This window comes from Mustela nigripes, chromosome 2 (genome assembly GCF_022355385.1).
Source record: "Mustela nigripes isolate SB6536 chromosome 2, MUSNIG.SB6536, whole genome shotgun sequence".
Lineage (NCBI taxonomy): Eukaryota > Metazoa > Chordata > Mammalia > Carnivora > Mustelidae > Mustela > Mustela nigripes.
In genome coordinates, this window is record NC_081558.1 from 105238512 (window position 1) to 105260431 (window position 21920).

A 21920-nucleotide genomic window follows, 5' to 3' on the forward strand; every position below is an offset into this window, starting at 1 on the left:
AAACTGTAGCAAAAGTTACCTAAATGCTGATTTCCCAGACTTTGAGAGATATTAATTTGTCATTCATTCATTTATTTATTCATTCAAACATACTAATTAAGGTCATAAGATGGGCCAGGAACTGTATTAAATGCCGTGTTTACACTTTAAACTGTATTAAATGCAGTATTTACAGTGTTTACAAAGCTTGCCCTTGAGGAGCTCATGAGTTTACTGGGGCCCAGAGATTAAAAATCCTCCCAAGAGGGCGCCTGGGTGGCTTGGTGGGTTAAAGCCGCTGCCTTTGACTCAGGTCATGATCCCAGGGTCCTGGGATCCAGCTCCACATTGGGCTCTCTGCTCAGCGGGAGGCCTGCTTCCTCCATTCTCTCTGCCTGCCTCTATGCCTACTTGTGATCTCTCTGTCTGTCAAATAAATAAATAAATAATCTTAAAAAAAAAAATCCTCCCAAGAGCCCAATTCAGGAAATTATGAATCTTGATCCTCTTTCTTATTTTGCCAATTCGACAAGAGATATTTATACCATGTTATCAGAGTTCTATAAGATCATATAAAAGGTATTCATTTTCTCTTCAGGACATCCTCTAAACATATAGGCTCATTAAAGGTCAGTGATTCATAGAATTCTGATCTGGCTCATGTAAAATAGAACAGACAGTGCTGAAGAACTGAGAGACCAATTATTGACTCACTCATTCAAAACACCCAAGGCCCAGGGCTAAGACTCAGAGCAATTTCTGCTAGCAACCTGTTTTCTCTCTGTGAATAGAAGTATCAGAAGAAAAGAAACAAGAAAAGAGCAATGCCTTGTTTATGCTTTTGGAAATGAAGAACAAGTGTCTTGACTTTTTGCCGGGATTATTTCAAAATGTTACTATGTAGGTTGGAGGTTTTTACTTGCATGGGTGCACTAGGATCTTTCCTATCTATGGAATGACTGACTGTACCTCAGTCAGCTGACTCACAGATGCCTACCATTGATCATGAGAGAAACACTGACAGATGGGAGCGGATCGATTTGTGCTGGAGTTCCAATCACTCGCACAGTTTATACCACTGCCCAGGTAATGGTAATAACCGTCTCAGATGAGAAGTCAGTCAGGGCAGCATAGCAGACCTACAAAAGCCAGCATTTATCTGGGCATGCATCCTTTTTAATATTGAGTGGGTGAGCTTGTTTCAAGGAGAAGGAAACCAAAGGAAATTAACTGGTTCTGTCAAAGTTCTTCATTCATTACTCGAGTCAAAAAACTTTGAGGACCTTCCCACAGGGCTAAATGCCATTGGAAACATGAAGATGGATATGATGTAATCCTTATCCTAAAGAATCTCATAGTTTGAAATGTGCATTAACAGTGATAAAGCAAGGTCAAAATTCATCAGTGTCATCTGAAAGTTCTGAAAGGGTGCAGTGGAGGTCCTAAGGAGGGGACTTTGCCACTGGGTTGGAGAGGGGTCCGGGAAGGCTTTGGGGTGGGGGGCGGCAGGTATGGAATTGGCTTTGGTGTAAGGTTGAGAAGAGAGTAAGGAGGGGAGAGAAATTAATTCCAAGGTAATGTCAGTGGCCAGATCTGTGTTTTGTAAACATCACTCCCGGCAACAACATGGAGAACAGGTTGGAGAAGGGAAATAATTAATTTTATAACAACAGTAATAGCAGCTAGCATTTAATTAATTGCTTATTGTGTCAGAAATTGACCCACTTTATTTTACATAATCATTAAACAATTTCTGAGATAGGAATTACCATCTCCATTTTATGGGGAAGGGCATAGCAGAACCTGGACTAACCAAACAGTTTGTATTCTTGGCAGTGAGAACTCGTGAGAAAATGAAAAAGCTCCTATCTGAATAGGGGACTGTGGAATAGAGAAGAGATGGATTTTAGAGAATTAGGAAGATAACTAGTTTCTGAGAACCAACACGCCTTCTAAATGTTTGCCTCAGAAACATCATAAACACGAAAAACAGCTGTAAGATCCTATTCTAAAAGGACCATGACTCAGATGGAAACTACCGGGTCAAATAAGTATAACTCCATTGCAAGAAATCCTTTATCTTATCCCTGTCCATCCACCCAGATTCTGGCACTCTGCCTGGCAGATGGTGGGTGCTCAAATGGTGTTTGGTGAATGAGAGAATTCTCATCTGGACATTCAACATTCATTGTGAACCTGGGGCAATTCATTCTGTTCCCCCATACCCCTCAACCACACTTCAGTTTTTCTAAAGAGCAGGCTGTGCCTCATTAACTCATTATATGTTAAGTTGAACAAGGTGTTATCCAGGAAAATTCATTACCTAGGGCAAAGATAGGGATATCGTAGTGCTTAATGGGAGTATCTATATGGCACGTGGTGGGCACTATTTTTGATATGCTTAATTCTATCATGTTTGGCAATCTTTGCAGAAAAGGTCAGAAGATTGGTTTCATATTTCTTAAGGCAGGTTCCTTCACCATCTGAGGCACTGGGAGTTTTTGAGATGGAAATGCTCCCCGTAGAGATGCCCTCGCTCAGAACACCGCCCTTAAAATCAGACAGAGAAAGACTCCCGTCTCCTTGAATGAGCTTGGCAAGCCCTGCCCCCAAAGGGGGTGGAGGTTGAGAAAGAATACGTCCACAACTCGCCCGTCTGCCCGAGTACAGATTGGCAAGTGGCATAGGCGCGCAGACCTCTGTCATTTATTTATTTTTCTTTCCACTGGGTGCGCTGTCCCTTTAAATGGGGACGCTGGTGCTGGCTCCGTAACCGCGGAGCCGGCAGCTTGTTGATTTCAGAGCTGGTGAATTTCACATTGTTTCCACTTCACTTTCCTCGCTCCGAGGGAGGCTCGGTAGGCTCCACGACCGCTGTCGCCGCGGCCGGCTAGGGCCGGGGGAGGACAGGGACCTGCAGCATCCAGGCCGGTGTGGGGCCGCAGGGAAGGGTGTCGGGGCCACACACGCACCCTCGCTGCAGTCAGCTGCTGCCGAAGCCGGGACGCCCGGGGCGCACCGAGCCGGGACCGCCCGCCTAGACGCCCGCCCGCCCGCCAGCCCGCCCACGGGCCGGGGCAGCAGCCAGGGAGCCGGCGAGGGGAGGAGGCCCGGGGGGGGCGGGGTGGGGGGCGGGGGTGGGTGCCGCCGCCGCCGCGGAGCTGCTACTCGGCGCGTTTTGCATGAAGATGGCGGCTCCCACCGCCAGCAAGGCAGCCTCCCTGGGCTGTAACAACAAGCCAGCGTTCCCGGAGCTGGATTTCAGGTCAGGAGCTCGGGTGGAGGAATTGAACAAACTCATCCAAGAATTCACGAAGCACGACCAGCGGGAATACGACGACCAGAGAGCGCTGGAGATTCACACAGCCAAGGATTTCATCTTTTCCATGCTGGGTAAGAAGGAAAAAGGGGGAGGTGTGTGTGTGTGTGTGTGTGTGTGTGTGTGTGATGGGAAGAGGGGTAGAGAACCCATTCCCCCTTCTCATGCTCTCTTTCCTTCTTGGTTTCCTTCCCGGAGCCGGGTACCTATGGTAGAACCCATCCCTGGTCCGCCTCCCCTTCTTTCTCCGCCGCAAGCGGAGCTCCCTTCTTTAGTATACTTTGCGCCGGGTCCTTTTACCCCCGTTCGCTGGCTCTTTTGTTAATTTCTCACCGGCCGGGGGGCTCGTAAGCTGCTGAAGTGTTCGTGGCGAAACATCTCACTGTCGGAGGGAAGCCCCTGGAAGCGGCGCGGTTCAGGTGAGACCCCGAGGCGCCTTTCGATGCAGGGGTTTGGCTGCGGAGGTTCGGACCTGCGCCTTCGGATGAGCGCCGAGTGTCGGGTCCCGTCCGGAGCTTGGGGCGCGGAGACAGTTCGGGGCTCTGGCTCCGCGCCCGAGCGACAAGTTGCTTCTCTAGTCTTGCGGCGCGGCGCTGTCATGCCAAGCCCCCGGTGACCAAACTTGTTGGGTGTTCCCTAGTAACCCGCTCGAGTAGGCTGGGCGCCTGGAGTTCGTGCAACTTTGATTTGCAAATCGACTTCCCTTTGAAGCGCTCGGAAGCATTTCCTGTGCTTTTCCAGGGCTCTCGCTGAGCTCGGAATTTCTGATTCCCAGCTCGAAAATGACCAGCCTGAGAGCTCGGACCCCAAGAAGCGCCGGGCTCCTCCTCTTTGTGTATTGTCCATGCGTCGGCCCGGGGAGGCGCCCTGAGTTTCGAATCCCGGAGACGCCGCGGGGGATAGAATAACGGCGCCACTCCCACCCCCGAGCCCGGCACCTACAGGTCCTTCAACAGATTGTCGGATGGTGTGTGAAGGGAAATAATTAAGCAGACCTGGAGCCCACCCCCTCCGCAAGTGTCTGTCCTTCGAATGATTGCTACTGGGGTGTAGGAGTGTCCGCTGCTGGGAGCCTCCCTCCCACGTAGCTTGTGGCTCCACTAGTGCAACCCTGGGGGCATGCAGTACGTGGCCTGACCGTTAACGTTGCGCAGAACTGGGATTCGAGTGTGGAGCTGTCCTAACACGCGGCTCTGTGCCCTCTACAAATCCATCCTCAGCCAGTTTTCCAGGTCGTGGAAAATTTTTTTGAAAAAGGGCTTTGACCCCAGAGGAAGACAGAATTTTTTTGCTTTCCTGCTACAGTTTACTTGGATTACAGCCGGCTGTTGGTCGTTGCTGGTTCTGTCGTTAGGCTACCTTCTTTCCTCTGGGTTTTCTTCCTCCCCGAAGCCCTAGTCCAAGTCGCGGTTTTTACAGATTGAACGTTTGGGGGCCGGTAATAGTAATGCTTTGGGAAGTTGGAAAAAGTATGTGAAAACTTGGGGCTGGATTTTACCTTTTGCTCCACACTGCCCAAGTTGTCCTAAATCCTGTATGGGGTTGAAAAGCTCTCTTCTGAGCTACTCTGCCATTCAACCGTCTGTATGAATTAAATGTTTTGTTGTTGTTTAAACAACTCCCAAACCTGGTGGGAGTGAGCTTACAGATCTGGAAACCGGTTCAGTGATTGGCAGAAGGGTGGGGATACGCAGAAAAGGCTCAGGGCAGTGATTTCAGTTGCTTAATCATGGCCTTCCTCTTTGACATAAATAATGGAAGTCTGCCATTGTGTTGTTACAGCCCCCTGCATCAGGCCTGGTGTCTTCTGCTCTAGGTGGTTTTCTAGAGAAAGGTTCTGGGTCACCATCACACAGGATAATCATGCAACAGAAAATGGGAGGGGAGGGGAGGAGGAGTAAGTTTAGATACCCAGCTCATTAGGAACTTCTATGCTAACCCCATGACTGAGACACTGATTGAGCCAAACCTTCACCCACATATGAAGGGTGAATTATTCCAGGGTGCTTAATGTATACCTGCGTTTGATGTCACCAGAGGTATTATGTTGACAGGTAAGCTAAATTACCTTCTATCCCTTTTTATCCAATTGACCTTGTGAGAGAAGGCTTTCTTGTCCCCCTGGGAATTTGATATTTCCACCTGCAGGAGAGAAAATTCAGGAGAGTGTCATTTAAGCCTTTTGCCCCTCTGGACACTAGAAGGCAGATGGCAAAATGGGCTTTGCCTGTGTGTGGTGCTGCATTCATTAGTGAGTTCCCTGCCTTCCTTTAATGAGGTGCTGGCTGCTCTAGACAAGTGAAGGTTTGGCGACAGCTAGGGTCCCCGTGTGGATTTACTTTTTCTAAAGCGGATTTTCGCTTGGCTTAAAAAACAAAATCTCTTTTTGTGCACTTTGTTTCACTTGCCACAGCCTTGAGTCTTTCATGAATATGCAAATGAGGTGTCTTAATGACCCTCAGCTTGTTAAGGTGTCACTGGGGTGGCACCAGACCCTCATTTCTGGGAGGTTTGGGGGGGGCAGGGAGGCACAACTCATCTTGGCTTTGTTCTTCCTCTGTCTGAGCTGTGTGTACCTGAGGACTGTCTGCAGCTTAAAAACATTATCCCCTCGCATGGAGTGAAATGGTAGAGGCATTTGGTGGAAGTCCCTTTAATGGACCTGTGGAGAACGCTACCTCTGTTTTCAGGCGGCTGGGGTGGTGGGGAGCAGCTACTTTCTCTGTATAAAATTGTTAGTCTGGACTGAAGGCTTGTTCTCAGGCCTTTTTTTGAAGGGTCTACTTTGGAGGCAACTTTGTGCAGAAGAGTGTAAATTGATGGTAGACAGTTGTCACCACCAGTGACCTGTCAGCCCCAAGAAAGTCCATTGTTCTATCAAAGCAGAGTTCTGGATAGGCTGTGGGTTGGTCTGAGGCTGTTGGTGGTCACTGTGATCTGTCCTGACGTTCTGTGTTTGTACAGATATTCTGATTCCTTTGAGGCGGATGTTGGCTGGAAACATCTAGACTCACTCTTTATTTCTCTATACCTTGGTCTTTTAGGAGACTGATTGCTGTTATTATCTAGTTAATATTTGAGAGCCCAGATTGTGTGAGAGGCTGGCAGTGCATAATAAACACCATTTATCAAAATTCAGGGAAATTGCCAGAGTTCATTAATGTTTTAATAATATTTGGTATTTGCATAATGTCTCTGCCAGTTCTTTTGTTATCTTCATTCCCTTGCGAGGTTGGAGGGAGCCTGGTTGTGTCCCCATTGGACAGATGCACAACAGGAGCTAGGCAGAAACTAGAAGCCAGGGAAGAGACAAGCAGTCACTTATCCTATAGTCCAAATGGTAGATACCATGGCATAGTTATTAGGACAGCTCTTATTTATGATTGCCTTCTTAGTGCCAAGAACTTTGCATGGTCTTAGAAGTAGGTATTACTTTCCCATTAAACAGATGAGGATATTGAAATTTCCTGGGGTTAAGGCCCTCCCAGGGTCTCAGGGCTAATAAATCGTACAGATGTTGCTCAAACTCACAATACCCTGCCTCTCAGGCATGTTCCTCCTCTCCTACTTGAGAAACTATTAAGAGTAAATGCATTACATCCAAGGACGGGCTTTGGTTAAAAAAAAAAAAAAAAATGCTACCTCTTGTTTCAGGATTTTGTCTCTGATTTCAGCGATCACTGTTAGAGTGATCCAGGAAGCATCTGAGCTGATTTCTGGAACAACCCGAGTTCAAGTATTTTATTCCATAATAAAAGCACTTGTTTGAATTTCTAGTTGAGAAAATGGTCATTCTAATAAAATGTGGAAATCTGTGGTTCTAGTCCTAGTCTGCTGCTTTGCCAGTTGTGTGATCCTAGTTTTTTCATCTATTAAATATGGGTAGCTTTGTAAACGGAAAAGGAATGTATACATGATTTTATTATTTATTTAAAGAAATGGGCATTATTAGAACATCTAGTGAATTTAGGCTGGGATTACTTCTGTAAGTTGGTTTCAGAAAGAACTGGGGAGTACCACTAGAGGCAGCCTAAGAGAATATGGGCTCTGGCCGTGGAAGTCATGGCTAATTCTACCTTGCACTGCCGTTTGTTAACCTCCTACCGTGCTCTGGCCATTGTGCTAACCACTTTGCATAAATCCATCAGTGTTTGTCATTTTCTTCCAAAAATTTGTGCAGATAAGTATTCCCCTGCCTCTGCATTCAACAAATATTTACTGAATGTTGTACTGGTGGCCAAACAAGATGCAGGGTCCCGAGGATAGCATAGTGAGCAGAAACTTGGAGAAATTCATATAGGCCCTTGGAGACCCTTCCCTCTTCTCCTTTGCCTACAACTTCCCTGAAAGCAGTTTGCTGGCTTCTGTGTCCATTTAGGTCCATAAATACATCTTAGCCATCTCCAAATCCTAGAGTGGGGTGCTTCTGAGAGTTGCTAGACCTACCATATTTTTAGGCACTTTCTGTGTCTTCCGAGTAGACTGTTTTGAGACCCGGCCTTTCTCTTGTTTGAATGCCATTTTTCTCTTAATGAATTTATCCAGCAATATTTATTGAGGGAATTTATTCTGTCATTGCCTCGTGGGCCTCCAAGTCTTGGTAAGCCCCTTAGAGTTCTAGTCACTAATGTGCTGTATCTGAATAACAGGCAAGAACATATTTGAAGTGTACTCCAGCACTGAAAGTATTATGCATCTAGGGCAGGGAGAGCCCTCTGGATATTTATTTTTGCTGCTCGTTCAGTTGGTCTCAATACTTCCTTGGTGGCTCTGGGCATTGTTGACCTTCGCCCTTGACAGAAGAATCCTAGAACTGTTGATTCTGGGTCTTCCCACAATGCCTTGTTCTGTTGCCCATCGGATAATGCATTGCTCATGATTAGACTGGGCCCCCTTTTGCTTACATAGAAACATTAGATTCTCTCTTGTTAAGCTGAGAACTTGTCATTGAATATTAGCTCTTTAGACTCTCCTGCAGCTCTTTTTTTGTTTGTTTTTAATCAATTTGGAATCTCTGATCCCCTTTCAAACCTATTGAATCCGAATTCTGGGAGCTCCCCATACTGTCTGATCAGCAGTCTGATATCCTGTCCAGTGTTAGGCCTGATGCCGTGCATTTCCCATCCAACAGAACTGCTCCTTTCCGCAACGAATATGATTCCAGTTGACATGGAGCCTACAACCAGGCTGCTGAGCCGAATGAGCAGACATGCCTCCTAGTTCTTGGAAACAGAGTCCTTCCACCTGGGACAGAGGCAGGGAGGCATGGCGACTGCACCAGAGGTTGTTGTAGGTCTTTACAACATTGTATCATTTAATTGGCACCATAACCCTTGGAAAAAGAATTACAGGGCAGAATTCAGGAACTTCCCAAGTGTACCAGCAGGGAAGTTGCAGAGCTAGGACTTAACCAGGGTCAGGCTGATGAAACCGTTGCTTTTGACAAAGACACTCCTCTGCTGTCAGGAGTGGAAGGAGGCCTGGATTCCGGCCCCCACTGTTCGTGTTATTTGCTGTATGACTTTGGGCAGGTCACTTAGATTCTGAGCCTCAATTTCTGAATATGTAAGTTGGGGTGAATAATTATAGCCATCTCGTGTGTTCGGGTGCATTAAGTTCTAAATCTGAAAATCTCTGTGCGGGACAAGCGAAGGACATGTCTGTAGTACCAGCTCTGTTTTGTACTGTGTGGGATGTGCGTTGCCCACAATAAGTCTCCTAGCCTCTTTGGGACTTCTTTTTGCCCATTTTCCAATTATAGAAAATACAAAGAATAAAGCAAAATCATTCCCCCATTCAAATCACTATTAATATTTTGACATGCATTTTTCTCCCTAGACATCTGTGTTTATACACACACGTAAACCCACTCATACTTACGTGCACACAGTTTTGCATCATATGGATGCATGATTTCTCTTGGTAAATTTATCGATATGCTGTCATCTCCCACGCTTTAGAAAAAGGAGCTCTAATCTAAAACAAATGTTCTCCTAGCTTCTTTCATTCATCTCTTATTCCAAAAGAAGATACTGTTCCAGAACTTAGAGCACATAATCTGATTTAATAATCGATTTAATAATCTGATTTAATAATTGTTGAACCTTGACACTGTTGATTCCTGAGGGTTTTATCTGCCTTCCAGGGCCATCTCCTAGCTGTATCTTTGCATGCTCTGGACTGTTACAGAATTTACCCACGTCCCATTTCCTTCCTTTGCTCTGACTGTTTTCTCTATGAGAACTTCTTAACCTAGGTCTATGGCAGTAATAACATGGACTGAGTAAACTTGAATGGGAAAAATGACAGCTTTATTTTTATTAATCCCTAACTGAAATATAGTACTTTCCTTCCATTATAAAATGAGGTACTAAGTCATAGGAGTATTAGCAGTACCTATCTTTTTTCCGTTTCTTGCTAGAAATCAGATATTTTCAGTTTACATTATAAAGTTGTTTATTGCTGCTGTAAAATGATGGTGTCTCTTAGACTTGCTGCAAGATTTCATGTAATGCAGTAGTAAAGAATCACTTGTATTCTATCACAAATGTACTTTTTAAATGTGTGTTTTTGCTTTAATATTGATTTGCTTTAAAGTCCTGTGTACTTTTATCATTTTCATCTAAATATACCGTTCTTTTTGCAGAAGCCCATAGGCCTCACCAGCCTGTCAAGATAAACTCTGTCACAGAGACAGTTAAGCATTTTAGCTGCTAAGCAATGATGCCTTACCTCTGGTTCCTTTGCCTTTTTCAGCTCCGATTCCAAGGCCACTCGACTCATGAAGTTTTCCTATAACTCTCCAAGGAGAAAAAAAATTTACCTTGCTTCTGTGTTCTTCTAACACCTGCCATCTCCCCCTTTTATAGCCCTTAGCACATTCTTCCCTGGGCTAGGTTAAAGAATCTAAGGCTTATTTATCTTTCCAGCACTCAGTGGGGTACACGGTGCTCACAGAGTGTTAAGTTCTTTGATTCACTCTGAAAGAGCCTTTCTATCTGAAGCTTCTTATTTCAGCCTCAATTTCAGGAGTGAGCACTTTCTGACATTGTCTCTAAGAATTTTCCCTTCTGGAAAGCCATGCTAGCATAATGGTCTTCTCTGGAATCAAGAAAATCTTGATCCAGTCTTTTTATTTGTTAGTTTTTTCTCCCTTCCAGGAATAATAACCTTAAGGCTTATCATAGGGCTATTTAAGAAATGTGCCAACTGATTACTGTAACTTTTTTTTTAAGATTTTATTTATTTATTTGACATAGAGAGAGAGAGAGAGATCACAAGTAGGCAGAGAGGCAGGCAGATAGATATAGAGGGGGGAAGCAAGCTCCCTGCCGAGCAGAGACCCCGATGCAGGGGTTCAATCCTAGGACCCTGAGATCATTACCTGAGCAGAAAGCAGAACCTTAACCCATTGAGCCACCCAGATTGCTGTAGCTTTTTGACCAAGAACAGCAAACAGTGAGTTGTGGGAATGTCCCCTTTCTTGTAGATCCTCACTTTTCCTTCATAGCCAGTGGGGGTCTCGGTGGAACTCCTGCATGGAAGTTCCACCTTTGGGGCTTCATGAAATGCAGAGAGGGCATAAATTATCTTTCCCATGAAGGCTTTTTATAGGCTTATCAGGCAGCTTCCAAGTTTCCAGATGCCTACTCTGAAATTGAATTCCAACAATTCTTTATTATAGACCACTGTTCCTCGCCATCAGTAATAATAAGTTAGCTTTGTGCAGTGCTTTATAGATTATAATCATGTTTGCATTTGATGTGGAATGGTATTCTCTGGACAGGCTTTTCGGAAGTAGTGTAGGAACTGTTAACCTCCATTCACAGGTGGGGGTGCTTGAGACTCTGTGATGAGTTGGAGGTCATGGAGTACGTTGTCATGGAACAAGACTCAACCCAGATCTCTAGTGTCTTCTGCTACAGCGCATGGTCTGCAAAGAGCCAGTGGGCTTTTCCACTGTTAGATGTCTTCCATGGGTTGTCGAGCTGAGTCTGGATTCCCAAACAAGGGCAAGGGTAGCAGTTTTCATTCCCCTTTGGGCTTTTCTGCTCTCCCCTTGGGCCGAGGATAGCTAGTAAGTGATCCTGGCTGAGATCGGGATGGGTAAGTACTTGCCCCATAGGTCTGCATTCTCCAGGTCTGATTGTTAGGCCTTGCCCAGCTCTTCTTAGGGTCTGTAATGGTGTTCACAATGGACCTGGGTGATGCTTTGCCGCTGTGTGATCTCTTTAAGGACTTCTGTAATTATGCTGTTATGTGAGGCCCTGTCTCTAGGAAAGAGCTACTTGGTTTTTTGTCCACCTAAGTGTCTTTTCATAAGTGCCCTCTGCACAAAATAAAGGGACAGATAACTAGGTACAGTGCTGCTATGAAAAAAGCTAGCATGGGGAGCTGTTGTTCAATTTATTTATTTTTCGTATTTTTCCCTCAATGCAAGAAGACATTATTAGTATTGGTGAGTTGAGTCAGTAATGGGAGGTGGTATAAGTTTTGTTTTTGTTTCTGGTTCTCCCAACTAGCGTTTGTATAGCTACAATGTGTGTAGAATCGTATAAGCATCCATTCGTGAATTCATTCAACACAATTGGGAGTGCCTACTGTGTGCTCGTGTTCATTACTGCACTGTGCAGAGTGCTGAATGAGAGAAGCAAGGTCACAGCCTCCACGGGACTTGGGTTCACTGGGAGATTTTGTAAGATTTCAGTATGCAAATAAGCAGGGGCGTGCACTATTGAAGAAGCACAGAAAGTTATGCTAGAGAATGTGACTGGATAGGCTGGAGTGAAGCAGAGACATTTGAAATGGGAAGGTGAGAAGGAGCCAACCATCTGAAGCAAAGACGAAGTAAATTAGGAGTATTCTAGGTAGACAGAACATATCCAGAGACCCTTAGGTGGGGGTAAATTTGCTGTTTAAATGATAGCAAGTCTGACTTGGCCTCTCCAAGGAGGAGTGGTCTGTGTGCAGATTCGGCTTGAGGTGGAGGGAATGGGCTGCCTACTTTGGACTATGAGGAACTCCCGCAGGTCGAGGTTTTCCAGGTGGCTCCACCCTTGGCCAGGCACTTGCTCACAGTGTTCAGGGATTAGGGGGAGGAGGACAATGTAGAAAGGTTGGATTACAGGTCTTCAAAAGGCCCTTTGTAGTCTTGTGATTTTCTGATTTCACCCTTGATAGCCCCAGGCTGGAAACAGTGAGTCCTATCTTAGATGATTTATGGGTCAAACAGGCAGTTTTCATGGGATCCTAATAAGGCTTTACTTGTATCTCGTCCTGCATAGTCTACAAAATACTTCCAGGTGCCTAATCTCATTTTGACTGCTCACAACAACCCTCTGAAGTAGGTGTTGTTTCTGCCTCTCACAGAGGAAGAAACCCAAGGTCCAAAGAAGTTAAGTAACTCACAGTTACTGCAGGGTTGAGGTGGGATCCAACTCCAGCCCTCTGAGGCTCACCTCGAATTCTCTGGATTATGCTAATTCTAAAAACCTTCTCCCCTTCCCCCACCCCACTTCGTCCCAGGATAGTGGAGGCAGTAGGATTTCTGGTCAGGAGAGAGGCTCCCACGGTGGGGAGGAACCCAGCCAATAGACTGCAAGTCTGCATGTGCCTGGTCCCGATATTCAACTTGTAAGCATTTTCTAGGCTGCTTCAAGATCACCCTTTTAGCAGCCGCAGCTGTTCTTAATAGCAGCTGCTTGTGTGGATTGTGTTGTGATTAATAAAGGAAACTCAACAGTTTGTTCTTTCAACTGTGCCCTTGGTGTGCACAGCCCCGCTCCCAGACGGGCTCTGTTTGGGATTCGGAACAACGCAGTCCTGCTTGTGCACCGTGCGGAAGGACCCCTCACCCTGCTGTCAGAAGGGGCGGTCCCTCGAGATCAGGGCTGGTGAGCCAAAAGCCCACCAGGGACCGGGCGGTAAGGACAGTGAGTGCGGTGGGCAGCTCGAGCAATGCCAGCTGGTCCTTGGTGTCCGAATCAGGGATGCCGTGGAGTGGGCAGTGCACTGGGGCTGCCAGCCATCACTCTCCCGTCTTGTCTAAAGGGGGGGCGTTGTGCCTGGCAGCCCACCAGCCGTTCCTCACTGCTGTGTTTTATGGTGTACCAGCCTCCTGCTTGTTTAAGTAGACGGCCTGCCCTGCTCCCAGAGCTTTTTCTTCAGGAGGTCTGGGGTCCAGCCTGAGAATTTGCATTCCTACTGAATTTCTAGGGGATGCCCTGCTGCTGCTGCTGGTCCAGAGCCCACACTCTTGAAGAACCACTGCTGAGGAGGCGGGGCTGATCTGACTTTGGACGTTTTAAGAGACCCAGTAGATCTGGATTTTACACGAATTCATTACATGAATGTTTGATTTTTGAATATTACTAAAAATATTTAAGGAACATCATGTGGTTTAAAACTGGAGGTCACATAGTATACTGTGGCTCCCGGTGTATCACTTCTGATCTGAATACTTTCAGAGACATCCTTGTGCTGTCTGCTCTAGCAACGGAGGCCCAGGAAGGGGCAGTAAGTAGTTCATCAACAGTATGCGGTTAGTTTGGGGGCAGAGTCACCACTAGAACGCAGGTGTTCTGTCCACTAGCCAAATGTGTGTGTGTGTTAGTCCTAGCACACTGTATATTCTAATATACCAAATAAATTTTCCCTTTGAATGGAAAGCTGTCTGTATAACTTTGAAAATAATTATGCTGAAATTAATTTTTTAAAAAAATTTCATTTATTTATTTGACACACAGAGAGAGAGATCACAAGTAGGTAGAGAGGCAGGCAGAGAGAGAGGGGGAAGCAGGTTCCCTGCTGAGCAGAGAGCCTGATGTGGAGCTCGATCCCAGGACCCTGAGATCATGACCTGAGCCAAAGGCAGAGGCTTTACCCCACTGAGCCACCCAGGTGCCCCTGAAATTGATTTTTTTTTTACCATGCTCCAAGCATAGTTCTAAATACTTCATACTTTACATATGTTGACTAAGTTAGTCCTAACCACACTCCTGTGAAGAAAGGTCATCTTCCTATTCTTATTTTCTGATGAGCATTCCAAAGCACAGAGAGGTTAGACAGTTACCCAATGTCCCAGAGTTACTGGTAGAATGGGGATTTGAACCCCAGAGATCTAGTTTCAGGCAAAAGCAGCAAATAATTACAAACTTTCTTTTGTATCTCATTAAGCAAACAAACAAAAAAAACCCTCCTGCAAAATGGAAATCAATGATGGAATATTAGTTCGAATTAATGCTGCTGGAAAACTTGGAAGCTACCTAGCCCAAGTTCCTCCCTCCTCCATTTTTCAGAAGTGGAAACGAGCCCCAGAAAGGAGAGGGGATTTGAACATTGCGAATGCTGATTTTTACCTTTGGGCAGACTGTAGGTTAGGTAAGTGTCCAGCAAGTAATTGCTTCCTCAGAAAGGTACCCCTGAGCGTGGTCACTTGGTAGCCTCTGCTCCCCCGGAAGGAAGGGTCCATCTGGGTGTGAAGGGAGGGCGAGTCACTGAAGACGCGCTGTGCTTCAAGGTAGGGAACATTCCCTTGCATCATTTGCAGTTCTCTTAATTGCTATTAGAGGAAGGACGTAAGGTCTGTTGTGTTTGCCTTTGTCTTTTGACAGTTCCTTGTCTTTTCCTGTCTGGTTTCTTTCCCGTGGAGTGTGTCCTTTTGTCACATCTGTGCTATTTCCACAGCTTTGAGCGTCGCCATGAACGTTGTCCTCTCTGAACAGTCTGTATGTGTAGTAAGGGAGGGGCTGGCTCGGTGAACCCAGGACTCGGGCCAGCCTGTGGTTGGGACGAGGGGAGGCTCCAGGGGCTAGGGTGTCTTCTTGGGGCCTAAAAGAGAACCACCACCACCGTTGCTTCCCGCTGCTGGACTGAGGGCTCTGAGCCTTAGGAGGATTTAGAGAGTTGTAATAGGATTCAAAGAATTATAGACGAGTTAAGCCAGTGGGGATCTTCCTCAGATCAGTTCACCCACCCCAGCATTTTGCCAGTGGGGAAATTTAACCCCATGGTGGACGGTGACTTGCTCAAGGTCAGAGTAGTGGTGGTGGGAAATATGCCCTCGCTGTTGGCCAGCGATTGTTCCAGGTGCTTTAAAATCATTAACCCATTGAATCCTTAGAGCGATCTTGTGATGAGGGAACTGTTACCATCCCCAGATTCCTGGTAAGGAAACTTGAGCAGTTAAGTCACTTGCTCAAGCTGGCAATAGGGGCGCCATTCCAATCCAGGAGTTCTGCCTCTTCCACTCCTTGCACCTCTCCAAAAGTCAAGGAGCATTACTTTCCCAGGCTGTTTGTTGATTGCTGGCATGGAAGCGTGGGGACGTTGGAAAGAAGGGAAGACTGGGCAGGGTGGGGAAAATAGTGATCGCGCTACCCTGCAGACTGGTGGCTCCTACCATTGTTTGGGTTTCTGGTCCAGAGACTCGTCATTCTGCCATTTAGCCTTCCTGGGCAACAGTCATACTTGTAGTTTGTATTTATGGAAAGTCCTTTGTATCAAATCTCATCTCATCCCCAGTCTCCTCATTTTGAAAGAAGGAAGGTGTGTCCCAGCTAAGTGATTGACGTAAAGCTGTATAAAGGTCAACTGGGCCCTTGATATTCAGTAAATTAGGGCAGTTTTGTGAAGCCTTTTTCCCCTCTCTCTCCTGATTCCACCCCCCTCCCCGGTGGGTTTCGTTCCAGATTTAGAACATTTAATTAGGACATAGTTAATGTAGTCTATCGTTGTGGGGAGAATAGGGAGCAGATCTTTTCTTCGGCGAAAGGCAGATGCCATATGTGCTTTCGACAAAGTTACTTTGAAATAAAAATTTATACGTTGAATTCGGCTTTATGTGAACCAAAGCATCTGCCTCTTTAGTGTTGGGCTGTTCTTAAAAAGCGAGTAATTATTTATTAAGGTAAAGAATAGCCCTGTCCAGTTCCCCTGCTCTGTCAGGGCAGATTTTGTACATTGACTTGTCTTCAGCATCGTGCTACAAAGCCAGTCATCGGGATGAAGCAACCTCTTGAGATCCTAGCGCTCGTGCTACAGAGCATTGCAGTTGGAATCCTCAGGGCAGCCTCATTCCCAGCCCACTGACTCGTGGTTTTCCTGCAACGAAGAATTGGTAGGAACGGAAGCATCCTAGTTTGGTGAACCCATCTGCACAATGCAGCAGCTCTTGGGAGAGGATTTTATCATCCTTAATTCTTGAGGAAGAGAGGACAGATGGTAAATGATTTTACTCAGTATTTTTGTCATTCAAGACCGACCGACCCCTGTTCCTGTCTCCTGGATCCCATTCTCGCTGTGGACCGCCTCAGCTCTCTGCCCTAGGGATGATCTCTGCCCCCTTCAACTACAGTTTCTCCTTCTGAGACATCCGTGCATGTGCTCTCTGTTTTTTCACTGGAGATCTTGGAAGACCTCTACAACAAGTTCTCCGTGAGGCATTAGAACTCCATGCAGAACAAACCTTCATGTTGTTGACACAAGTTTTAGGACGAGATGGACGATGAAAAAAAAAAACCATACAGATTATGACCAAAGTCCAGAAGGAAGAACGCAGACAAAGCAGAACCTGTTGCTGTGATTTGTTGTTCCCTCTCCAGTTTGGCAAGGTTGGCCATGCTCTCCTGAGCTCTCTTCCTGTGGCGTCTGTGGCAACATACTCTTCCTGGTGTTTGCCTTTTTCTCAGTTTTCCAGGTGAGGGACAGACTTGAATTCTTTTGTCCAACCCTTGGTGACTGGTTCTGTCTCTTCTTCCTTCGCTGTCTCTAAGCAGTCTCTCGGTGCTATTTTTTGGTCAGCCCGGAACTCTTCACTGCCTCTTTGACAGTTCCACTTGGGTGACCCCAAGGTGCCACAAATTGAGTGTTCAAAGTGAATTTATGCTCCAGAGCAGCTCCTCCTCAGTCAACCACACCACTATTCACCCAAGTGCCCATGACAGGGACTTGGCAGTCATCCTGAGCTCCCTGGCTCGTCCTCCTGTCCCAGAGCGGACGAGGAACGGAGGCCTGTCAATTCTGCCTCCTTTAGGACCCCACTTCCTTCTCTCCATTCCCCTCATCTCCACCCTAGTGGGGGCCATTGCCATCTGTTTCCTGGATTACTGCAGTAATCTGCTCACTGGGCTTTCTGTTTCCAGTCTTGCATCTTTTTAATCCACTGTCCATGCTGAGTCATCTTTTAAATATGCTGAAATTCCTCGGGGGCAGCCTGTCATTCTTTACATGAAGTTCACACTCCTGTTTCACAAGGCCTTGGGAGACCCCGCCACTCCCATCTCTGGCTTCATCCCCTTCCAGTTCTACCATTTATCTCCTGTATACCCGCTGTGAGGTGGGCCCTGTATGAGGCACGGACACTGTCCTCTCTCAAAGTAAAGTCCCAAACATTCTGAGTGTGACAGGAAGGCCTCAGTGCCTCCCATGTCTCCCATGGCCTCTTTGGCCTCATCTCCTCAGATGTCCTCACTGATTTGGTTGCAGTCACATTGGCCTTTCAGTTCTTGGGAAATACCACATTGCCACCCACGGAGGCCCTTTGCTGGAATGCCCCATCCCTCCCACCACATGCCCACACAGTTCACTGACTTCTGTTACCCGGAAGATCTCAGCACCATCAAATCAACTCTTTCTAGGGAGGCCTTTCAGGCCATCCCCAAATAAGCCAAATTCTCTTAAGCAGGCATTCTGCCTTCACAGGTGTCTTAGTTGCACTGGTCGGCTATGAATTTGTAATTATTCGTGACAGATGTCTGGCTTTTCCCACTGCCATAAAAGCTTGATGCTTCTCCCTGGGGTATCTGGTTTTCTTCCTCTTTTTTTTGTTTGCCTGGAATGTGATTGTTTGAGACATATTTGGGAGGGGCTCAGTAAGTATTGGCAGCGTGTTGGCTCTTTTGCTTTCCTTCCGGCAGTTAGGGGGCATACCGTGCATGAGGAGTTCATGATGGCCCCATAGGTAGTGAGTTTTGAGAGTATACCTTGGTGTGGTTGGGGGCTTGTCTTCCTTCCTCCCCTTGTCTCCCACCTCTCTGCAGCATGTAGGCATGGAATTAAAAAAAAAAAATGTGGACTTTAGAAATTACTTAGTCTAGTCATTTCCAACCTTTTCTAAACATAAGGGTCTTTTTTTTTTTCCAGTGAAAAACATTACAATGCTTTAAATGGTAGTGGTTATAGTTTTCCTGTCAGTTTGTTGGAGAAAAATGAGTAGTTATGGAAAGCTACAATGGATCTAGTTAACCATGCAAATTACCTTGAATTTTTTTGTAATCGTATCAACATGTTGTTTGAAAAATAGTAGCGTGTAGGCATTAGAGCGAATACTTGGTGAGCATATGGATTTGTAGCACCCATAGCTCCATGCTTCTGTGATCTCTCAGGAACTAGCATCCAGTCTGGCTCCTTATTTTACATTTGCATCAGATTTAGAACTGGTTACCTGTGAAGCTCAGTTTTTCTCTGCACTTTTTTTTTTTTTTTTAAGATTTTATTTATTTATTTGACAGAGAGATAGAGAGCACAAGTAGGCAGAGCAGCAGGCAGAAGGAGATAGAAGCAGGCTCTCTACTGAGCAGGGAGCCCGATGCAGGTTCATTCCCAGGACCCTGGAATTATGACCTGAGCCGAAGGCAGACACTTAACCTACTGATTAAGGCACCAACCAGGTGCCTCTCTGCACATGTATCTTTTTTTTTTAAGATTTTATTTATTTATTTGTCAGGCATAGAGGGGGAGGGAGCGAGTGAGCACAGGCAGACAGAGAGGCAGGCAGAGGCAGAGGGAGAAGCAGGCTCCCTGCCGAGTGAGGAGCCCGATGCGGGACTCGATCCCAGGACGCTGGGATCATGACCTGAGCCGAAGGCAGCCACCCAACCAACTGAGCCACCCAGGCGTCCCTCTGCACATGTATTTAATTGGACTTAGTGTTTCTACAAATTTAGAGCAAACATTTAAAAAGCTGGGAGATTTTTCACAAAATCAGATTTCCAGCTTGAAAAACTTAGAAGACCTGGGCCCTATTTCCTATATGGCCTTTGTCACCAGGTACTGAGCAGTAAGTACCTCCTTAGAAGTGCCACGCTTTCTTCTGTTTGTCATGGTGCTTGCTTTTCTCTACTGCTGTATAGCAAGTGACCAGTAGGATGGGGCCTAGAAACCTTGGACCTCAGCCCGAGGTGAAGAAGGCCTCCTGACCATCTCTGTTGAGGCTTGTGATCAGGAAGAACCCTGGGCCTGGAGTCAGCAAACCTGGGTCTTTGTCCTGCTGCTGTTACTGACTAGCTTGCTGATATTGAGTAAGATGGGCGATCTCTCCAAGCCTCAGTTTGGTCGTCTGCAACCAACTTAATACCACCTGGACCCCGCAGAGTTGTGTGGTCTATTGGTACAATGGGGCATGTTTGCTGTTAACTCCCCCATCTTCTCTTTCCTTGTGTCTGTCTCTCATGGAGGGATCTATCCTTTATTGTTGTACCTTGATGTTCATTTTAGGAATACTAGAAGGGAGCTGTGGGTTCTCCCCTGCTTTCTCTCTCCAGCCACTTTTTACCCCTGTCCTGTCCGGAGCAGCTCCACTCCTTTCATCCCATGTCCTCTGCTCCTGCGGGGAAGGGAGGGGGTCCCATAGCCATAAGCAAGCTGCAGCAGTGACACAGAAGACACCTCTGAGTTGAACTCCAAATAGCAAAGAATTAAATCATTGCATTATTGCCTGTTGAGATACTCTGTAACGAGCCAACTGTGGCATTGCTAACACCTGTAAAACCCTATACCAGGCTGGCAAGGAGGACTTAGTTTTTCAGTGAGGCTGTCCTTGTAGGCAAGATCTGTGGTTCTGTGGTAAATTGTACAGTTTGAAAGGAAAATACTGGTGCTTTTGTCCTTCTGGATCTTCAAGGGACGGTAGGCCTCAATGCCACAGAAGAGGAAAGAAATAGGAGTGTCAGCCTCTGGGCTTACATGAAACAGGGTGACATGGGGGAAAGAAAAAATGTTGTCTTGGGAGTCGGGCAAACCGGAGTCTGTTACAGGATAGCTGTGTGACCTTGAGCAGACTATCCTTTCGGTGCCTGTTTCTTTGTTAATCAAACAGGGATAAAAGAATGTGTTTCATCTTTTAATTTTATGCAGGCCTGCGTTGGAGATATTGCCGGTTCGGTCCTAGACTATTGTAATAAGGGAATTATTACAGTAAAGCAAGTTAAATGAATTTTTTGGTTTCCCGCTGCATTTAAAATTGTGTTGACACAATACTACAGTCGAAGTGTGCAGTTAAGCCTTATGTCTAAAAAGACAGTGCACATGCCTTAGTTAGAAAATGCCTCATTGCTAAAAAATTACGCATCATCCGAGCTTCCAGCGAGTGGAAGTAACTGATCACACGTCATGGTAACAAAGATAGTGATGAGGAAAAAGTTTGAAATACGGCAAGAGTTACCAAAATGGGACACAGACACAAAGTGAGCAGATGCTGTTAGAAGCATGGCACCCATGGACTTGCCTGTTGCGGGGTTGTCACAAACCTTCAACTTGTTATAAAAAAAAACACAAAAACAAAAACAAAAAAACACAGTATGTGCGAAGTGCAGTAAAGGGAAGTACAATAGAACATGTGCCTGTACATGAAACTGTTCTTCTCATCCATTTTTTCCACTGAAAATCTTTTCCGCCCCCCTCCTTTAAAATAGGATTAGTGGGTCAGCCTGTATACAGAGAAGTAGCATAAATTTGTCTGAATAGAGACCTAGTGTGATTCTTTGTGCAAACATTTGGGTTCTGCATTCTCTTGCCTAGGTAGAATGGAACTCTTAATGATTTTTTCAAGGTTTGTAAATAAACCAGGGTAGATTTTCCAGGAAACCAGAAGAAATTTTTTCTTCCTTTAATAATTTCCCAGACATTTCTTTTTTATTTTAAATATCCTTTTTTCCCCCAGCTTACTTTATTTGTTTATTTATTTATTTGACAGAGAGAGAGATCACAAGTAGGCAGAGTGGCAGGCAAAGGCAGAGGGGGAAGCAGGCTCCCCACCATGCAGGGAGCCCCATGTTGGGCCCCATGTTGGATCCCCATGATCCTGGGATCATGACCCGAGCCAAAGGCAGATGCTTAACCGGCTGAGTCACCCAGGAGCCCATTTCCAGACATTTCAGAAAAGGGTAGGATTGGCCAGACAGGATGCTCATTCCAGCCACTCTGTAAAGCCAGTGCACGGGGCCTTCAGGAAGGGAACTGAGGGCCCCCTCCCCAATCAATGCCACAGCTGATGGGCTGCCTGGATTAAAGTAATTGAAATAAAGTGGAGATTTTAAATTCGCTATCCATAATGATTTTCACCCAGAAGAGAGGAACAGGGACATATGTAGGGGAGACGTAACATGGAGTTGAGTGGGATACATGCTCAGAGGTGTGGGAGAATGTAGCTCGCACACTCAGAAGTCCGCATAGGAGTTTACGATTACACTAACACATCTGAGAATTTAGGGTGGTGCTAGAGGCAGGGTACCTGCTGGTGAAATGAAGGAGGTGGGCCCTGTACCCAAAGTTAGGGTATTAAGAAGAGACTTCTGCTCCTCCAGGCTTCTTGAGAAGTGGGGGCCATGCAGAGAGGTCCTAGCAG

General features: G+C 46.1%; 1 protein-coding gene across 3 annotated transcripts in view; it reads left to right on the top strand.

Annotated features, from left to right (window-relative positions):
* Nucleotides 1-2301: 2301 nt before the first annotated feature.
* Nucleotides 2302-21920, top strand: part of MB21D2 (Mab-21 domain containing 2) — a 111530-nt gene continuing 91911 nt past the window's right edge. The window contains exon 1 of one of the 3 annotated variants that reach the window (XM_059391270.1): nucleotides 2302-3372. In XM_059391270.1, the coding sequence (XP_059247253.1) occupies nucleotides 3162-3372 (211 nt within the window). In that variant the 5' untranslated portion in view covers nucleotides 2302-3161. The remainder of the gene's footprint in view (nucleotides 3373-21920) is intronic. The other 2 variants (XM_059391272.1, XM_059391271.1) reach the window with 2 other exon arrangements.